The sequence below is a fragment of the Aphis gossypii genome, chromosome X (genome assembly GCF_020184175.1).
Source record: "Aphis gossypii isolate Hap1 chromosome X, ASM2018417v2, whole genome shotgun sequence".
Taxonomy (NCBI): domain Eukaryota; kingdom Metazoa; phylum Arthropoda; class Insecta; order Hemiptera; family Aphididae; genus Aphis; species Aphis gossypii.
In genome coordinates, this window is record NC_065533.1 from 18,836,377 (window position 1) to 18,859,223 (window position 22,847).

A 22,847-nucleotide genomic window follows, 5' to 3' on the forward strand; every position below is an offset into this window, starting at 1 on the left:
AATTATTTACCCATTTTGAGTTTCTTTTTTAGTCAAAAGTATCAATTTTTTTAAAACGTATTTGAGTTTATCATTAAATTTACTTAAAAGTGATTTTGTCATAAATATTAATTTTTTCACTTCAATATCATTATCATTTAAAAAAGCTAATAAATTAAAATTATAAAAGCCCAATTTTTAAGTAATTTAAAAACTCAATTTTAAAAAAACGTAGAAAAGTTTCTTTCAAGCAAACTTCATTGTAAATTCAAATAAGTTTTCCGATGAATAGGATAGTCGGTAAATTTAATAAAGATAAGTCTATTTATTTTAAAACGCAGATCGGATTGCATTGCTATATAATTGAGCTATTAATTTTATTGTATTATAATATGATACAATTACGCTACACGCTAATAATATTAAATATTACGTATTGGTATTGATTACACAATAACAATTAAAATTATAAATAAAACAAACCAATATTCTATTATAATATTCTAACCGTATCTCTTTATATAATTTTCATTTGGTCTTCTTAATAAGAAAATGTAATTATTTTAATGTTTGCAACAGCGCACCTAAGTGATTTTGTTTTGATGTCAAGTGGGCGCTACTTTATCCATGTTATGAAAAACCTACACACGAACACAAATAAAATTCTTACCATTAATCATTATAATAACACTTTATATCATTAAAATTTGAAATGTTGAGGGTGAATTATAAGATAGAGACAACAACTGCGAGTTTAACGTCCTCTTAACCGTGTGTTGTACGTGTTTTTTTTTCATTTGTAATCTTTTAAAATATACTTAAAAATACGAAATCGGTATATCAAGCCGATCGATTGGTAATCTATAATATTTTAATCACACGACTGCGTACACGATTATTGCAAAACCATTTCATATACTACCTTGGTACTTTATTATGAGACGCATAACGGTTGTCGGTATGAGAAAAAAAGAAAATTACGAATTCGAATGTATTTTATAAAATATAATTGTTTGTATTAATGGATTATACAATATAGCTGCAGGTGCGTGTACCTACTTCAGTTTAGAATCACCCAAATCTTTAATCATATAAAACCGTTTGAGTTAAATTTTGGGATAAAAGGAAAAAAATCAGCCGCCAGCAATCATGTACTTGTTAATCTGGAAAGATATCAAATTATATAGGACCCAACAATAAAAATAAACTCACATTTCTAAAAAAAAGTACCCATACCACACCTTAATAATATTTTCACTCTCTGTTTTAGTTAAATATTAATATAATTCGCAGATATAAGACAACGATTTGGGAGTTATACCTGGAAAAAAATTAGGCCATCGTCTATTTTACCCTTGTTGCATTTTTAGTATAGTTTTTTAATACAATAATAAATTGACATGTTATTATTATTTTATACATATATGATACATTTATAAATATATTACACATTAACTATTGGAGAAGAGGGTAAACATATTGTACCTACGTATAAAACTGTAGGACCAAATAATTAATATAATAAACGTCTACGTACTTAACACATAAAACATACAATATCGTATCCAAAATATTATATAACTTATCGATTGGGTATAATAATTAAGCTCAGATTAAGAGAATGTGACACTTGATCCTGGATTACAAGTATACAAGACTTGAGATTTTTTTAGGCATCTCTAATTTTGCACCAAAAAATTATACAATTGTAATATTACTTATTAAATATTGTGTGTAAAAAAAAATATACCTAATACCTTAAATCCTTGATATAAATGAAATTATTTGTTGAAAAAAAAATTTAGATTTAGAAAATAAAGCACTTGACACTTTTTAATTTTATTCTCGAGGTTTAATATTATTATTATTATAATGTGAGAAATTATGTGAAATTCCTGGACAATTTTATTAGATACCTACCTAGTACACGAGTTATAGATAAGTATAAAATATTTTATGAAAATTTAAGTCAATTGTAGCTGACGGTTTATTTTTATTTCATTTCGGGGCCTCGTCTAAAGCTCAAACCGAGCTCGATAATAACGTAATAATAAACATACAACGCACGAGTAACGCACCTATGTGTTTATCGATAATTGGATAATCGTTGAAGTTTTCGCGAACTATGTCATGATAATACCTACTGTCGTGTATAATAAACGTTATCACAATCTATCGGGAAAATGTAACGGGCGTACAAGTCGTGGAGTTCGAGGCTGGTGTCTATCGATTTCGTTATGATTTACAATCTCGTTTTCGTCGTCGTTCGGTTATGATTATTATTATTATTATTTAGTGTTCGATATAATATTATAACGGTTTAAATGGTATAACATCATTATACCAGAGCGCTACTATGTATAATATACGTATCTATATAATATTATAATACAGTGAAGGGCGTCCAACCAAGGTCGATGACTACAAGTTCATTCGTATTACAGCGTTCATCACGTTATTTTTATTATAATGCTCACCGACGCCTAATATTTCCATTACCTAAGCATTGACATTCGACGTCTTCTCCGTTCGTTCACCCATGTTGATTTATTGAATCAACGGTGTCGTTGTATCGTACGTGTATGATTCGCGTCGTATATTATGTCTTAAAATAATTTGCTATTTAAGGTGTTGAATTTAATTATTAAGATTGCCGGCAGGTATATATATTTTTATGTATGTATGTCTATATATATATATATACAAGGGCGTCTCTGGCCCTATTTTCAAGGGGGGGCGACTTATTGATACAATTTAAAAAAAAACTTTTTGTATCATAATTACATATAATTACGAAAATATTAAAGTCGGTACTATTAAATAGAAATAAAAACAAAGGCTCTGGGGGGGGGGCGATCGCCCCATCGCCCCCCCCCCCAGAAATACGCCCTTGTATATATATATATATATATATATATGTGTGTGTGTGTGTGTGTATGGTAGGAAAGTAACAATTAAACCGTTATGGCGTTAAAGTTTGATTGTTTTTGGTGTTTTTAGAAAAGTAGTTCATTAAGGAAAAAAAATTATGGTAATAAATAAAATAAGGATTATATGTTTGGTTTACTGTTACTATTTTCGTTGTAACATAAAAAAAAAACAATTAACCTCCGTAGAATATATTTTATTTTTAATTACGCGTTCTTCTTCTTCTTCTTCTTCTTCTTTTTTTTTTAAAAAAAAACATTAATTCGATTTTTATAGGTATAGGTGGTTTGTTTTATTTTTAATTTCACAACTTGCCCGTTAATATGATGGCCGGCAGAAGAATGATTGACGATTTACAACTTTATAATACAATTTTTTATAGCGTTGTTCGTATATACAAACAAGGCAACTAACACGTCGTATTATATGACGTATACGCTAGTCTTATTTGGAAAGGAATTCCGACTAAATAATGTGCATATTATACTAAACATTGTACTATTATTTCACGCGCCAAGTATAACTGTTGATTCACACAGAGCAGGTGCAGTCGTTTGACCGTTTGGTCATGTGGGCCGCGGGTTAGCAATACCGCACGTGCAATTATTATTATTGTCTTATAATATGTGGGTTAATTTGATAACATTACAATAATCATTAGCGTCATTATTATCCGAAAGTATATCATTGCACCTCTGTAACGAGCGAGAGACCCTTTTCGACCGAAATCGTACGCTAAACTCTTTTCGGCCGTGTCGCTTTCCGGTCGAACCAAAAAGTGTAATATTTATTTTATACTATTCAATTTTGGTCGAAAATCGAATCGACCTTTAAGAACGATTTTGGTCAAAAACGGTTATGTTCTCAATGCTAAATTTGTTTGAAAATATTTAAAATTTTATTGTTGTAGCCGTTTTGAAATCTCTTCACCGGCAATACTTAAAAAAAATTGTGCTCATACGTACTATGACGTATCTATTATGCATTATTTTAGTGTTAAGTTATACGTAACATGTCTTATTAATAGTTTAAACGAACTTGTGTGGTTTTCGTCGACAGCTAAAACCGCAAAAAAGAAATTGAACTGAAGATTATATTTAAAAGTAATGTCTGTGTATGTCTATAAACAATTTATAATCAAGTCTATTCAACTCATGGTTCTAAAATTTGGCGCTTAGATAATCCCATACCAGAGAATGTAAATTTCAAAGCTAAATTGTTAAATTTTGAATTTAAAGAGGGTTTTATTAGCTCATGAAAAATGAAAACATTCTTATTTGTTTATGATTCATTGCCTCATTATAGTTATATAAAAAAAAATAGTTATTACAATAATACGTACAATACTTGTGTACAATTTTAGGATTTATAGAAATATAAACTTAATTTGTAATAAAGAAAATAAAATCTAAAGAGAAAACTTATAATTCGAATTTCGAAAGACTGTTTAACTTTGTAAATCGATAAATAATAATAATAGTTTATATAAAATACAAAAATAATAGGTATACGTCGACATGACCTAACCTTAGTCTAGCAGTTATTATATACTCGGACAACCTTACAAATTATAAAATGTTGATTGATTAATATTAATTACTATAATTTTTAAATCATTATTACCTACCTTATTTACATACACTAAACCTATTATTATGAGCTATAATTTTAAGTGTATAAAGTATTCAATGACTCAGAAACTACTCGTTGATATTTTGATTTAAATACAACGTTTTTAAAAATATTTACTACTAAGCAATTTATTGTATAAACAAGGGTAATAATCATCTAGAAAAAGTTTATATTCATCCTTACGAGGCATTAAAAAAATTCTAACCATAATTATTACATTTAGTGGCACGGACCATTAAACATAATAATATCACTATAATAATATTGATCTAGGGAATGATCTAATTTTAGAGTAATTAAAATTGGTAAGTGTAAATCGAGTGATCATTTTTTCCAATGATGTTTACTTTTCTCTGCATAAAATACGATAATAATAGTATAAACAGGTATTGTGACTGCATAGTGCGATTAGGGATTGTATCAAAAAATTTATAATTCAAATTTGTTAGGTACGATTTTTCAAAATAAATTTTTTTCTAATGGCACACACTTTTAGATTGGAAAAAAAAATCATAATAATATGAGTGACATTCCTTGATAAAATGAGTATTGTAAGTTCTTTGTCTTGGAAAAAAAATTAAGTATACTATTATCAAGAAAACACAAATACTATGTAATGTGATTTCCGTTTAAAAATTAAATACTTACTAATCGGTGTGCATTGTGCGTTTAAGGAATTTTTATGTCAAATAAGTATAATATAATTTTCTTCAAAGAACTCCTCGATTGCACATTGAGGAATTGAAGTTTTACCATATAATGTATATGTATAAAACGTTGATGTTTATTCTGCGAGGTTTTAATTTTATTTTTATAAAGTCACTTATTTAAATGAGTAGGTAGATAATAGTTTATTTTGTTACTCAACAATTGTATACAAAGTTACCTAATTATCCTATATTAATTAATAACAAGTTCGTGATAAAATAATACCCCGAGATAAAAACACAATAATATTATGTAGAGAAAATGTTATGTTTACACAATGCCTTACAATATAAATCTAGTCACGAGTAATTTTTTATTTTATTTTTCAATCTTGTTTGATTGTAAAAAAAAAAAAAAAACAATAACGAAATAATTAAACTTTTTTCCATAAGATCTCAGATAAAACAATTGTTGACTTTTCTTTATGCTGTACACGAATGTCGTATAATAGCTTATAGGTAGCTATATAAAACATAAGTAACAGGCGTTTTGTATAGGTATAGCTATTATTAGCATACCTATATCTGTTTGTACGGCTTCCGATACACGAATAAAGTGTACACAGTACCTACCCTACATACACTTACTGTCGGATTACAGGATAAGAATGTACATTTTTATTGATTATAGTACACTTAATTTAATATGTCGTTGTGATTTTCAGTATAGAAAATCTCAAGTACCTATAATAAATTATATAATGTTAATTGCAAATGGATGTAATATTTTTTTCGTTTTGTATTTGAAACTTTTAAAAAAAGAAGCTAAATAACATTACGTCCAATCATTAATTAGCTGCTGAAAAACATGTTGTGCACAATTGAAGTTATTCACTGTTGTCTGTTTATAATGTAATACAATTATTTACGTAAAGTATACAAAATAAACATAATAATCAATAAATATTAAACATAACATGCTCTTAGGAAGTTATATCCGCAAATCTAAATTATAACAATTATTTATATTTGCATAAACTATAAACACTAAAAAGTTTTAAATTAACAAAGTATAAGTAACTATCAATTCTATATTACTACTTAGTAAGAAAATTCAAATTGCAAATTTGTCAAATTTGGATATTTCTATAATTATATTATATCAATAGAGATATTTTATGGTTTTAGCATTGATTTATAAGAAAGTACAATGGCTTTTAAAACTGATACAGTTTTATTGATGAATTTTTCATTACAATTTACAGGACACATGAGTTATATTGTATATTATATTTATTTGATCGCTCAAATATACCTAACAAGTGTTTTTGTTTCGTTTCAGGAACTTATTCAATAGCTCATTTAACCATCCAAAAATCAAAATGCACAAGAAAAATATTAAAAACCTGTGAGTATAAAAAAAACTTAATTAAACTAAAATATCAAACATTAAATTTAAAATAATACAATCCAATACAATTTATGGATGTCGATGTTCTTGTACAACATATTAGAACATGATAAATTTAATAATAGTACATAGTTAGTATATACCTAGTTATAGAAAAATACAGAGGCGTACCTCGGGGAGGAGGATTAGGGTACGATTCCTTTGATAATTTTGTTGGTTATATAGTAGAATTAGTAAACTATACTATATATATTTTATTGAGACAAAAAATTTAAAATAATATAATTATCGAGTATAAGGCAAACCCGCTTAAGAAACTCCTGGGTATGCACTAGGTCGTCATTTAGCGCCGAGTATTGACACAAATGTCTATAAAATCGTTATTTTTTACGCGAAACAATAAATTTAGATAATACTTAAAAAATAGACACAAATTACAAAAAATTAAGCAAAAATAAAATGCCACGTAAAAAACCTCTTATTACAGATCGAACCAGGTGGTTGAGTGATTTGTGTGTGTCTAGATATAGATACAGATATATAAATGCATATATTATTATGTCTGAGTGTCTGACCACAGATCATCGTATAGACCATAGTAGGTACGTATATTATAGTGCTTGATATTGTGTATGTACCTTATATATATAGTAAATCGTGTGTTAAAGTGCACATGTACGCTTATCGCCACAAATCAAAATGATATATTATTACGTTTTAACTTTTGAGGCAAGAAATGAATATGCATTTATTAGGTAAGAGCCGAGGAGTTCAAATGACGAAAAAAAATTAAATTGTATGGCTTAACGTTGGGAGAAATTTAAACGTAACTAACTTTTACGTTTATCTTTACGAGACGTTATAATATATAATATAGTATACTACCTGCAGAACGTATCTATGTGCAATAATAGTATAATGATACAATTGCCAACGGTTTTATTTGAGCGTCTCTCCGTTTTCCTTATTACATTTATATAACCGTTTTATTTTGGTAGTAGAGAACTTGAATATTTCAGTCATAACTCATAAGTCAAAGGATTAATAATCATACGTAATATTTTTAAAATTTCTAAAGAAACATAAATTTAATGAATTCTGAGACAATTTTAAATTGAAAGTTTTTATTATTATTATTGTTCATTATTGAGATCTGTTTGTTTAATAACAACCTATTTGTAATAAATAATATAATTTATAATTTCCCGTCATTCGTTTAAGTCAAAAAATCTATTTCGAAAAGCTTAGTTCATTAGCTAAGATGGTTTGAACTATCCGAGTGGAAAAAATTGAACTGAAAAAAGTCATAGTATCTCGTATAAATACGATATTCCGTTTTTGTTTAGTTTATGTTTTTCGTAAATATTGTATCTATATAGTGCAAACGAGTATAGATCGATAAACTATATTAGCTGTCATATTATATTCTAATCTAACCAATAATTTATCATTGTCATCACTAATAATTCTGACAACGCTTGTTTGAGTATTTTTTTTTTCATATAAATCACACAAATCTAGCGAAATACGTTATACTTACCTACTATAATATTATACATAACGTTACATTATATTATTATACATTTTAATAAATACACTTACGAACCGATTGCATATGTGAGATACGAAATAACAATACTTGACATAACCGATTTTCCGCCCATACAAATACATAATAAACGATATTTCAATATTTGCCTAAAAAACGATACCTGCTGCTAACAAGTACCTATCTATATTGTATATACATATGATAATAACGTTCGCTCCACCGGCCCGACCGTTTTTGACGTGTTGTCGACGAACACTTTACCGGCTGATTGGACTAGTGAAAACCGATAAATTGGCGGAACTCGAGTACTATCGATTATTATAATATTATTATATTACGACGGTTTCATTTCCGCGAAACGTGTTGAACGGCGACAAATTGACGGCGTGACAAAAATGCGGCACAGGTGGTCTTCGCGCACGCCTATTTTAACGGTATAATATTATTATAACAAAGTAATATCCACACATGATATTTAGGTGCATTATAATGGTGTATTCGATCGTAGTATTATTTTTTATTTACAAATCGGTTCATCATCAAACATGTTCACCTCCCATTTTTTTCATTTTATAGTGAATTTATTCAAATTCTGAGTTTTGAAATTCTTAAACATTATATTATACACATCATATTTTCAAATAAACGAGACTGCCACTTACTACTTACTACTATGATGTATCTTGTGATGACTGGCATTACAAATTTAAGTTTTTCAAATGTGAATCTTTTATTTACAGTAATTATTTATATATATTTTTTTTTTTTAATTTTTATGTACTTACCTGTCCTATCTCATTTTAAAATTTGAACGAATAGTTTCGCAGCTATTAAAGTAGTACATATTAAGGATAAAAGTTATTAAAAATAGTTTTACAAAAGTACAAAATATAAGCTGTATCTTTTTGGATCTATTACTTATCTTTATCATGTTTGAACCATTTTTAAAAATTATAAATATTGACACATCAATTTAAAATACTAACATTTTCAAATTATCATAGCCCTGTATTTTTTTAAAATCCATTATCATGAACATACTATCCTATTATTACACTAAGTTAAATAAATCAAAAACTACTTGTTCAAATTTGTTTTTTTGAAAATTCCAAAATATTCAGAAAAATTATCCGCTAAATAATTTACCTATTATAAAAAATGGTCTTTGTCGTTTAAAAAATAGGAGCTTGTATATTCACAAGACACTCATATAACTCATATAAAAAACGAGTAAAAAAAACTTAAAAATTTTAAAATATACGATTTTCAACGAAAGCAATATTGGAAAAGATAATAATATGTACACTTTATGTGGTAGGTTATATTATTGAGGGATTTAATTTTATTTTGCCGAATTCGTTTTTCTGGTATAAATTATTATTGTTGTAGGTACTGTACAATATACAGACATACCTTCAGTAACGTAACTATATTTATAAAAGTATTATAATAAAAAAATATATGTCAACCACGGACCACAAAAAAATAAATACCTGAGTGAGTGTGGAGGTGTAATGGTACACTTACAATATCATAGTTTGACAACTGTTATCATCACCCACTTCGCTGACACGCAGAACCGATTTATTCTGTTTATAATAACCATCAGACAATATAAAATCTATAACTATCCATTTAATTACCTGTCAGTTACTTTATACTTTTTTACTTTCGGTGACTATACAACAGTTTGCGAAGGAAAGTGGTTATTAATTTTTCTTTAAATAGTTTTAAGCACCTGTTATTTGCGTTCGTGATTGTAAGTGGTCACCTGAATTATCGTATACATACATATTGCAATATTAGTACCTTTTGGAGGAGGGTGGAGGATCTAATCTGAATGCTTGTATAAATAAAGCATAATCTGTTATACTTACATCAAACATTTGTTTTAGGTTGATTCTTAAACACTATCAAGAGATTATAATAAGTATTATATTTCATATTTTACCGAGTTTCAATTTTTCTGATATTGTCCAGTTTCCACAGTGAATATTATTTATTTTTTGGTAGACCCCGTCTATTGTGTATGTTCATAAGGGAAATATAATAAACGTTTCTTAATCAATTCAATTTTTGGATAATTCTAAAAACTAATACACGAATACATGTCTATGGGTGAGATGAATAAATTAAAAATAAACGATACAATTACGAACATATCTATCAAAAATATCAGCAATCGCTCTGCAGAAGTAGGTACTTGGTCAATTAAAAATGTACAATTTTTAAAACTGGACACTTTTGAACACCTTGGCTGTTATAATATAGTGTACTATTATATTATAATCATTGTTTATTTAAAACAATTGTCTACCGATGAAAATTTGTGTTAGGGGATTAATTATTGTATTTATGGGAAAAACCGAAAAAGAATTGCCCTGTATTATATTACATTTATTATTTTATAATGATTTTATGACGTGAATGGCAAATATATAAAACGAATTATTCAAGACTAGATTATATAAATCTATTGATCACAAACTGACAATCACGAAAACTGTTTAGAAACTATTTAAGCTATTGTTATTGACAACATTGTAAACTGGGTTATTTACATTATTTGTCTGTTAAATAAAATTGCATAAGTAAAAAAGAATGTTTCTAGGACACTAAATATTATGTCTAAACTTTAAGCTAGATATAGTAATTATATTCCTGTATAGATAACGACAAATAAAAAAAAATAAAAAAGACGAAAATAACTTCCTGTTACCATATTATACTACAAGCTAGTCACCCTCTTATTTTCATTCCTAATGGATTACTCCTAAAATAATTAAATAACTATATGGTCGTACCATGTAATTTTTTTTAATTTGTATTCAATCGTTACCATCGATAAAATAATATTACAATATTGCCTATCACCTCCCGCGGCAAAAGCTGCTCACTCTTCCGGATATCTAAAGCGTTTCTCGCGGGTACACCGGCACCACGTAGGTATATTTTATAAATATTATAGATTCCCGACGTCCTCTCTCCGTCACCGGAACAGAAATAATATATATTATTATTATATCAAGCGTGTGGCACGTGGCAGACTTACAATATTATCGCGTCGTCCATCATCGGTATTCCGCGGGCGCAATTCGAGTGCGTATTGTTGTTACAATAATTTATTCGGTCGCGTGATAGCGTCGTGGTGGAAAATTGATACGTGCCCGCGCAGATAGAACCATTCGTGCGTCGGTCAATATCTCCTAGTTTTTCCATCATGATTTATCATTCGCATCCACGCTCGCAATTTATACACGACCGCGATGGAGTGGTTATATTGTCATATTTATTATTAATTCAGCGTTCGAATCGAGGAGGCACGCGAGCGGACGGATTTCCTCTTTATTATTATTATTTTTTTTTTTATATCACATTATACTCTCGTCAATAATACATTTAAATATTCAGATACGCACCGTTTTTCTTAACACATTTACATGACTTTTATTTTTTTTTCTCGTTCAAGATTGATAAAATGTTTATAGGGTAATTTAAAAATAGAATATTTATATGCTGAAATGTAATCAAAATCGAATTTGAATTCAACGACAAATCGTTGGATACGAAAAACAATTCTGAGCGGAGACGATCTATCAGTCTATATATTATAATAATTCTAACACTATACGAATAATGATAATACAATATACATATCTTAGATCATACGTAGGTATAGTCGTCTGAAGTTAAAAACTATAGCAAACGATATAACATTTAACAAATTTAATATTAGGTATATTTATCTAACGATTTTTATAATCAAGTTCAAAATATGAGTTATTTTGTTACTTACTTACTACTAATTTTTGGCCAATTTTTTTTTATGCGCTATTTTAAAATAATCATACATTTGTACCTAAACTACTTAATATATCCAGGACAAAACGTATTTGAACGCCGGTAAAATAGTTTTCCCGGACACAGTTTTTCAGTGACACGCGTGGCTCCATTATATTGCATATTTTATCATACAGGGAGTGCCCACTATATAGTTGCGTACGATATAAATCACATTCAATATATTGCGGTGCCGTCGTGTCAGTCATCGCACGGTGCAGCAGTCGCAAAATGCAAGTTACCTAACCACGAAACATATTCACATTTTAAAGTATTGCCGCCGCCGCCGCCACCCGGAACCTATATATATAATAGGCACCTATATTAATTATAATATAATTTAACCGTTCGTCTTTGAAATCGGAAAGACGGAAACTGCCTTTATACGCGTTAACCGATTCTTTGTCCTATTATAAATATATATATAATAATAATAACATATAGATATGAAACTATCTAAGTTTTCACTCGTTCAGCAAGATGTGGCGGTCTTTTTGGTCGTGTTCTAACACTCTAACGCACATAATATATAATACTTTTCGATGACTATATATAATGTATAATCATATATATATCTATGATATAAGTATATAAATAATATAATAGGTACGTTGCCACGTATTTCCTCCGACCAAGATACCTACTCTGTGTGTACCCACACATTATAATATCTATTATTATATTATTATCCATTTGTGTGCAATGTTTTTATAATATAGGTAATCACTGTGCACGTATAATGTATAGGTACGGATATTTTATCGCGTATTATTATTATTATTATATTATTACGCGTATAATGCCGTCCGGCTATCTCTCGGGATCGAGATTCGGCTCTCGGTCGTTCCGGCGACCGAGCGGTGAAATTCGTTCTATTCGCCATTATACGATATTAGCCGAGAAGTTGGATTTGACCAAACCACGCGGATTTTGGCGGTTGATGTTGTACCTACACCTATTATATGGTCGTAAGTATTGTAGGTGCAACGAATTTAAATGGCTGCACTAAATCGATTTCATTTTTTATTTTGTTTTTTATACAATCGCATTATTAATTCTCCGGAAACATATATACGAATACCTATGCGTATTTGCAACGCGCGTATAAACAAATAAACTATATTTTAAATTCCGAGTGAACCAAAACGTTTTACGATTACGTACCACTTTAGAACGAGAAAAATTATTCGGACGACCCGAAAGACCGAATCTAATTTATTAATACATATTTCTAGCTAAGCGATATATATATATATATAGATAGGGCATTGGGGCCGGTGATCTTCGTGGAACAGCGGCATTTTTTTGACATACTCCCGTTTATACCTAATTGTTAGAAACAATAAGAACACACTTTATTTTTTAGGTATTGGAAATAGAGCCGAATTCGTTTTTTCTATTTCATCATTATAATATAGGTAACATAGAAGTATAAAGTTAAATTTCATCAATCAATATTTTATATTAATAAAGAAAGAAGTGATAAAAATATTAATGAAATGAAATTAAATGCTCAATAAATCCCTTAATTACTTAGTACTTAGGTACATTATAATAGTATAGCTATTACACAAAACAGAGATACTCGTTTGGCACAGTATTCAAATTTTAAATACAATCATTATCTTGGTTAGGTTTTTTTTTTCGAGTTTTGGCAGACTTTTGCAAAAGTTTACTTGCGCAATATAATTCTACGTTTCGGCCATTTAAACGGAGATATTAAAAAATGGTGCAATGCAGATTTAAATTTGTACGCAAACGAATCGCAAAAAAAAAGGTTTAATATGCACACCAACAAATATCGTCCATACAGAGTGATCCACCAAACATATACACCTCTCAATAATTCTCTTTAATAAAAAATGTATTAGGATTCCGATTTTTGGAATTTTTATAGACCATGTGTTGAATACTTACAATTGTTATAAAATTTAAGGACAAATGTCTATTTAGCAAAACCAACTTCATTTCTTTTTAATGAGAACTACTCTTTCTCTTGTAAATTGCAAACAAATTATTTTTTTTACAAATGATGATGTATCTAAATCAAAATTTGAGAGTGTTATTCCTAATTTATTAAAATTTAAAATATATATTCTAAATCTAAAACTCAAAAACTGTTCGTTTAAATTGAATTTTAAACACATAAACATTTTCTAAAAAATAAATTAGATCAAAAATGTATAAAAAAAATATGCTTGGTTCTTATATGAACACAATTAATATTGTTCCAGGATGATTCTCAATAAATGATACACCTAATAAATATAAGTATATCAAAATGTTATTCTTAAGTATGTATGTTTTCTTTAAAAATCATAGAAATCATAATTTCAATGAATTCATTATTAAATGAAAATATAAGGGTGAGCCCTGAGCATGCTTAATAAATCACCATAATATAAATGCAATATATTTATATACATTTTACCCTAATTATTATAAGTTCATATGAACACATTTCATGGAGATTGTTGAACAAATGAATTTTGTGGGACCTAAAGCTTTTTACGACAAAACTGCAGACAATGAAACAAACCTGACATTGAAAATTACGTACATATACGATGTGCACAGTTTTACTGGCACCATGACAATGCGTTACGAACCTTTAGGCAGTTTGTTATTTTGAAAACTAGTCGGTTTTTGCATAATGTTACACCTATCTCGTGAAGATGACCTGCAGTTATTTATAAATACGTACCTATACCTACCGTCTGTCAGTGACGCAGAAAGACTGGTTTTCGAATAATCCGTTGAGGAGTGTCATCGGTCGTAAAACACAGCAACCGAAAACGCCATTATACCCCTTATGTACATGTGTATTATGTATTTACGTGTAATAAAATATTTTGATCTGGTCGACAACAAACGAGTGAATATTTTTATTTATTTTTCTCCGTCTGATACGTTTTCGTTAGCCTTGTGTCACGACGGCGACCGTTCGGTTATAATATTATATATTATTACAATTTTCATTGTCACGAAAATATACGTTCCGTATAAATGATGAAAGCTCGTAAGTGTAAACCGCAGTGCGTCACAATAACATATTGTTGAGTAGGATAGTATATAGTTGCCAACACGAATTCATCGATATACGAAAATCATTATTCATTAATCATTACTATCATGGATATACGTACCTACTACTGGGTCACGCGTAAACCTAGTTACACTAGTTGTAGTAGTTATACATATAGTAGCACGTGCCATATTATACATTTTGTTTTGCATAAATTTAATTTCGTACTTACGGACCCGGCGTCCAACATTTTTAAAACATACGAAATAACAAAACACTAGGTAGAGATTTTGCATTTATATTTTTATTCGTAGAGGTATATATTTTACAAATGATATATACATGCAAACTATTTACGTTGAAACGATATAATAATGTGTTTAACAATTATTCTGCTTGTGAAAAATGTTGTTTAAATTATAATTGGACGATCTTTATCAACACAGATGTAATAATATTGCTTATTAACCATTATAATATTATTATAAGCTTATTACATTTAATTTCCACACGATAAAAAACTGTACCTATATAAATTATGTGTAATTGTAACGAATTTAATTGGTTGGTAGTATATATATGTTCAATACTTTTGCATTACCGACGATTGTTCGAAAACATTTTTGTTATCATTTTATTTATCGTTTAATTTTCATTAAAGAAGTATTTTAGATTGTTTAGTGATAATATTTAAGGTAAACGAAGTCGTGGAGCTGAAAATTGTATAATCCATCTGTTTTGAAAAAACGCATATTATATAATAATATGTTCGTGTGTATAAATGTTATAAATGTTGTATAGGTGTACAAATTGCAACTATTAAAAGAAACATTGAAAAATATAAAACAATAAATAAAAAATTATTATATTTTAAGAAATATTTCTGTCATTAACTACAATTCCTAATATCAAAAATATATCCAGAATTAAAAAAGCAAATTATAATGATTTCAAATCGTAAAATTTGTCATTATAGTTTTGTTCAAAGTATTTAATTTTAAGATTTGGGTTTTTTTAAACAATTAATTATATTTATTTCAGTATTTTTTTTTAATTTATCTATGAGAAATCTATAGAAGCTTAAAAAATAAACTATTTATAGTTTATAGTTTATATTTTTTTTATATAGTTTTTATTTTAATTTATTGAAATAACTTTTATTAAAAACTGCTCATTAGTTTTTGGTATAGTATAGCGGACAAACAAACATATTTTAATTTGTACGCTGTATTATTGATTATTATTTCGTCAACACTCTTATTTACTTCTCTGAATAGTCTCGTTTAAGGTACTCATTATACCATAATTCTCGACCCTTCAATTTCGACCACAACAACTCAACTATCAAAGACTTCTTTTTATTTGATGACAATATTCTATTTATTTAGCATTTACTTATAAGTTGACATTTCTTACCTTCGTTCCAGGACGACATTATAATATAATCTACTGTAAACTTAGAACTTGAACAATTTCTGAACAAGACAAGTGGAAAATCAAAACCTACACTTAACCATAATCATGTAGCTTTGAGAGATTTACCTACTACATATTATTTATACCTCCGTATATTATATGAACTATATTTTGTATGTATATTATATGCTTATGTATATGTGTTAACCAAAAAAAAAAGTGAAATTATAATCAATAGATAGAATATAGTTGCGTTTTATGTTCTTGTACGTATTATTAGTACGATTTCTTTAATCCACCAAAAAAAAAAAAAAAAAACGCCAAGCATGTTTTATATATAAAAACACATATAATATAATACAACACTAGTGAGGTTTATTTTTTCCTGTTATCAATTAGTTATACAATAACAACATAAATTGGATACGACAAATTGTATACATAGGCAATCACTGTGATACTATTATATACCTATTCACTTTTTGTTTTCGTTGCTTTGACAAAGAGAGAGAAAAAAAATAAAAAGATTATTCGTTGTACACAACCCACGCAATCTGCAAAGACAGTGACACAGTTTTCGTTTATGCGTCTTCGAAGAAAATATTCGGTAACCGGCTCGAGTCTATTATTAAGATTATAGTAGATTACACGCATACCGTGGTATATATACGCTTGCCATTTATATTATTTTTCGAGTGTTGAATAACAGATCAAATTAATTTTCCTTTCAACCCGTAGACGATAATATGTATATACATTTATGTAATGTGTATTATACGGTTTGCAACCGAAAATCGTTTAAACGCGTTACATCACGATACAAAATGTCATTAAAAATTAATCGAACCTTTCAAATAAATTATAATACTGCTGCTGTAGTTCGACTGCGGCGTAACCGCTCACTGAGCACCGCATTTTATAATCACTACCTTTTTTCATACTTGCGTGCGCTTTACTACTACAAAGTTTAATGATATTATAATAGTGTATTGAAAATTGCCAACTATACCGGAAAATTATGTACATTTTTTTCTAAAATATTAAAGTATACATAGCGATATATCATACGATATGTAAAATATGAAGTGTATGCCATTCTGTTATTTATGTTAATTTTCCAATTCAGTAAATTCTCACGAGTTAGACGTTTTAAACTTATATAGGGTTTAGGGAAATTGCAGAAAAATTAAATTGTTTTCGAGTTTGACAGCACTATATATACGTAAATCAATACGCACGCGACACCGTATATATATACGCGCAGAGTAAATTAAAATATTATCATCGTTCTTGGCTATAACAATAATACTGCACGATCGTTCAGAATGAATGAATCACACAGAATCTTCCGGTCGGACGTGTCGGAAGAAGTGTTATATTCTCGTGCTACCTATACACATATATACTATTGTATAATAGTAAAGTTATATGAGCACCGAGCGTGCGTTTTAAAAACGTTTTAATGAAATGCGCGGATAAATCATTAGTGTTAAAGAATAATAATAATAATAATAAAAACGGTAGGGTATTAGAATGTTTCATTTCTCGTGAGCACACTGGGCAAGCGAGTACCGTTATGACTTCGTCATTCCTTAGAGTTTTAGGTCAATGACTCGCCCAGCTATACCTGTCCATATCACAAGACATACGCCGCATGTTTTTATATATTCACGCATATTACATCTATAGTGTGTGTGTGTGAGCGGTTATCGTTCCGAAGATGTCCATCTTTCGATTATTCGATAAATTATAATACGATAAGGGAAGAACTATAACAACAAAAATCATTTTAATTTATTATTATTGTATAGTACCTAATTATTAGTAGACACCACGCCGTTTGTTAGGGTTTCGAATATATTATCGCCATATAACCTATACACTATAAAAATAGATTTTGGATATCTGTATAATACACATATTTTTACATTTATTTATTTGTTTATACAGAGCACGATATGTGTTTGAAAAAGCCATTTTGTCACTTTGTGCAAAAAAATAATATAAAATTTTTGTGAATTATATTTTAAATTTCATTAAAATGCAACCCTCGTTGGAAAATTTATAATTCTATATGTGTACAGAAAAAAAATCACGAAAAAAAAAAAATAATATATCATATTATATTCATATATACGTAAAGCGCAGAAAGATCTATAATACCTCTCGTTTTCGACTATACATAATAATATTGTGAATTTTAATATTACTCGTGTTAAAATATTATAGAACCTTATAGTAATCCACTCATAATATATGTATTTATATTTTACAAAAACGGCTGGATCTTGAGATGAATTTATTATACAATCGCATAAACTTAGGTGTAGTTAATAATTTATTGCAGACGGATGATACGTACGTAAGAGGTCACATTTTCAAAATATTAAAGTATTTTTTTTCCAGGAAACAGCAAATACATTCATTTCGTAAAAGCTATAAAATTCGCTACACATTCGTAATTGATTATTATTAATTGATTCATAAATATTAATTTTTTTTTAATATTCTTTTTTAACTTCAAAACAATATTATTGGAGACTGTTTAAAGTGATTAATTTATCGATAAATGTACAGGAAACCAATATCCAAGCATTCATTTATGGTTCTATTTATCGAAGTTGTCCAAAAATCTAATTTCTCACGCGATACTCCATTGACTTGTAACAGTAGTAGGTGACTAATATCATTAATTATATATCAATCAACGCTAATACGAGTAATTCGCTGTTTTATTTTTATTCACTTAATTTTAAAACGTACTGAGTCATACTGAGTCCACGATATCAATTAATTTTTTTGATTGGTTCATATATATATTAAAATACTCACTTTTCGTTTTATATTTTCCTATTTGTTATCTATCATAACTATCATTATTGTACAATGTACATTGTACATAATAATATGTACTATATATTATATATATATTTGTATATGTATTATATTCTCGTATTATTTGTCAAAAATCCGACTTGAGTTTACTTTAAATATATAATTTATATAAAACAGCTTCATGTATTGTAAATAATATTATTGTATACTTAAGACTAAAATCATCAACAAAAGTCGGATGCTAGCTCACCTTCACCGAATCGTATCCGAGAGTAGCAATTGTAGAACGGCGTAATGTGTAGAAAACGTTTTAATGATTCGTAATAACAATCAGAATTCTTCTTTGACATTTTATGGTATTTTTTTATTTAGCAGAAGAGGGAAGACTAAAAACGTTTTGCAACCCCGGAAATATGTATCAGGGTAATTACGCCATTGGTCAGTTCGTAATACATAATAAAACGCGACAATAAATGGTGATAAATAAGATATTATAATATTATGGTTTGTAAATGATGTTGATTGGACCATAACATCAGACGATCGCAAGTGAGAGTGGGTCATTAACTGTCATTTTCAAGACGAATACGGATCTGACTGTGCTATTTTATTGTTTTATTAACGAAAAAATAAAAACTCGTGATCAATTGCGATAAAAATAATAATAGGTATTAAAAAAAAAATTATCAACTATTTAGCGTCTAATAGTAAAATACTGTTGATTTTTAAACTATCCTAATAATTTATGTAGCTTATATATTACTTCCGGTGACTCGAAAGTTTTAGGAAGTGAAAAAAGTTTAAATACGTATATAAGTGATAACGGTTAAAAGGAGATTTTTTACTATTTTTTATCAATACATCGATAATTTCAAAATGTTATATATTATATAATTGCAAAAAAAAATGAAGCAATATTTAAGATATTATTATAAAAATGAATTTATTTATTCTCTTCCACTATACGATATAGGTATAAAAAATAATAGCGATGTAGGTAAACAATATTTGAAAATACTATTTTAACATTTTGGCCTCTAAAAAATTTGTTCTCTGTGCATATGCCCCTATCACCTTTTTGATTATGCACGACACAGATATTAAGTTATGTTTACCTGTAGGTATGCATTTATAAGTATAATAAATATTATAATTAAAACTTAGAGACTCACACTATTACACTTTTGACATTGTTCGTAAAATCGTAATAATAGGTACAATATATCTTTATCCAAGGCTGCGTATTAACGAGTTAAAAAGTTAAAGTTAAAAAATGTTTATTTTTATCATAATTATAATTGTTGTTATTAAGTTTCCATTTAGTTAACTTCATTACTTTTTTAATTAACGTTAAATTGATTAATTCGATTTTCATTCAAGTTAATTTATAATTTATTTTGTTTTCAGTTTCATTTTATTACAAACATCAATTGAAATTTTGTTTTTCATGACAAAAATGTTCTTTGATATAAATTATTTTTTATTAGTGTCGAAAACTTTTACACTGTATTATCATTGTATAATTTTGAGTTGGTAAGAAAATAAGCATTTATTTAACTTAATAAAAAGTTTTGAAAAATTGTGTTAACTTAACTGAATTAAACAGAAAAAAAAGTCATTAACTTGCCCTGTATTTGAACCCATGTTAAATGGTGCTGAAGAGTTAACGATGTAATATTATTATGCAAAGCCGACTGACAGGCGAAGTGTATGGAACGAGCCCTCGTTGTAAAGCTAGCATTTTTCACCCCGTTTTAAACCGACGACACTGCGAGAAAATGCTTTCGCACAACTGTCGCAGAATAAATCCTATAGTATTATAAAATACCATAAATTTATAACATATATTCATAAAAAAAAATACATATTCATAACGAGTACTTCTACGCCTGTTATACTTTATATTATTTATACTTGTGTGGTGTTTTTCGTAAGTCTGTATACGCTCGTGCAGTTGTCCGACTAAATTGTCTGTTATGTCGGATAATATATTACACATGCTGTACATCGCACGGTGGCATCGCGGTGTGGGAGTCATCCTCGTTAACCGTTGCCCAATTTGTCCATTCAATTGTGTCTGGATTTATTATATTTTACAGTTCTGACATTTAAAACGTCCGTATACATGGATATTTTATTTCCGCCTGCAGCACACACAGACCGTATTATTATACGATTAAGTTTATTGCACCGCCGACTCGATTAACCCACTTATTAATGTGAATATTACCTATTATGTTTTAATAACAATTACAATAATTGGTGCGATACAATTATACCGTTGCAGGTAGAAGTGTAATTAATTTCGTTCTTATAGTGCGTCTGTGCATATAGTAATTAAATATCCCATTACACACTGTGAACGTATATTAATGTAGGTATATATTATGTATACACATATTACTGACGCAAATGCACTGTGTAATGTGTAAATAACAAATTAATAACGCACTCATTTGAAAATATGGATTTTAATAGTCATTACTAATTATTACTTTTGGTAGTTCGGTGTACACGGCAGTACGCGAAAAAAATCAAAATCGTATGCAACTATACATTTTTAGACTAAATTATATTATACAGACATACAGTAGTAGTAATATTACATAGAAATTACGTGTTTAATGTCAACTATTGATGTATATTATGTTTGGGTCGTATCGTCAGAAATAACTGTCAATAATGATAGGTTAGAAAATATGCGAGGAAATCGATACAAATGTAATAATATGGAATGATATAGCCAATGTCCAAAAATTTATCAAATCACGATCTAACAGTACGTTATCGGTTCAAAGCGTTAAGACGGCTGCAATAGGTCGCGTTTTAGGAAAAAATATAAGCAAATATTAATATGATGGTATTTTGGCGACTTGTTATATGTGTGTGACAAGTAAATTGATATAACAGTGTAGTGTACTAGTCTAATTTATTGTCGAATCGTAACACCCGTATGAACGCGTGGATTAGTCAATGTGTTCTTTCGTACTTGCAGACACTGTGTTTATGCTGCTTACTACTTAGAACTTACAAAAATTGTCGATACCTAAGTCGAAAATCGAGTGTTAAAAATCTCTTCGTTTCAAACACAGAAAAGTGTTGGTTTAAGAATTAAGATTTATGTAACCAAAGTCCTAAAGTTTTGTCAAAAGATTCGGTTTAAATATCATCTTTTTATATAATATTAGTCATGACGTCTGTCTTTTTGAGCGATTGACAGAAATGGCCAACTTCGTGTGTACAATCGAACGATTTCTACTTAAATATATTTTAATTGACATTATATAGTTTTAATAATGTGATTTGTGCTAAAAGGTGCTAAAATCCAGAGTCCTCGGCTGATCCATTCGATGCGCCCGCACTGATCAGCGGATTACTGCAGTTTCATCATATGTTACGAGTATTTTATAGTCAATTTCGAGACGATATCGTAAATATAGCGATGTCGGCGTACTCATTATTATAGTACACCGATGTTTTGTTATCTGGTGGAATTTACACACATCTGCAGTGCGATCTGATATATGTACGGTTTTATAGTCTCACAGAACGACAAAAAAAAATATCTATTCGCATCTATAT

The 22,847-nt window shown here is 28.5% G+C and overlaps 1 protein-coding gene across 1 annotated transcript in view; it reads left to right on the plus strand.

Annotated features, from left to right (window-relative positions):
- The window catches only part of LOC114122504 (leucine-rich repeat and fibronectin type III domain-containing protein 1-like protein), a 39,978-nt gene that overhangs the window by 7,572 nt on the left and 9,559 nt on the right, over positions 1-22,847 (plus strand). Inside the window, exon 2 of the mRNA XM_027985183.2 lies at positions 6,529-6,594. Within this exon, the coding sequence (XP_027840984.1) occupies positions 6,569-6,594 (26 nt within the window). The 5' untranslated portion in view covers positions 6,529-6,568. The remainder of the gene's footprint in view (positions 1-6,528; positions 6,595-22,847) is intronic.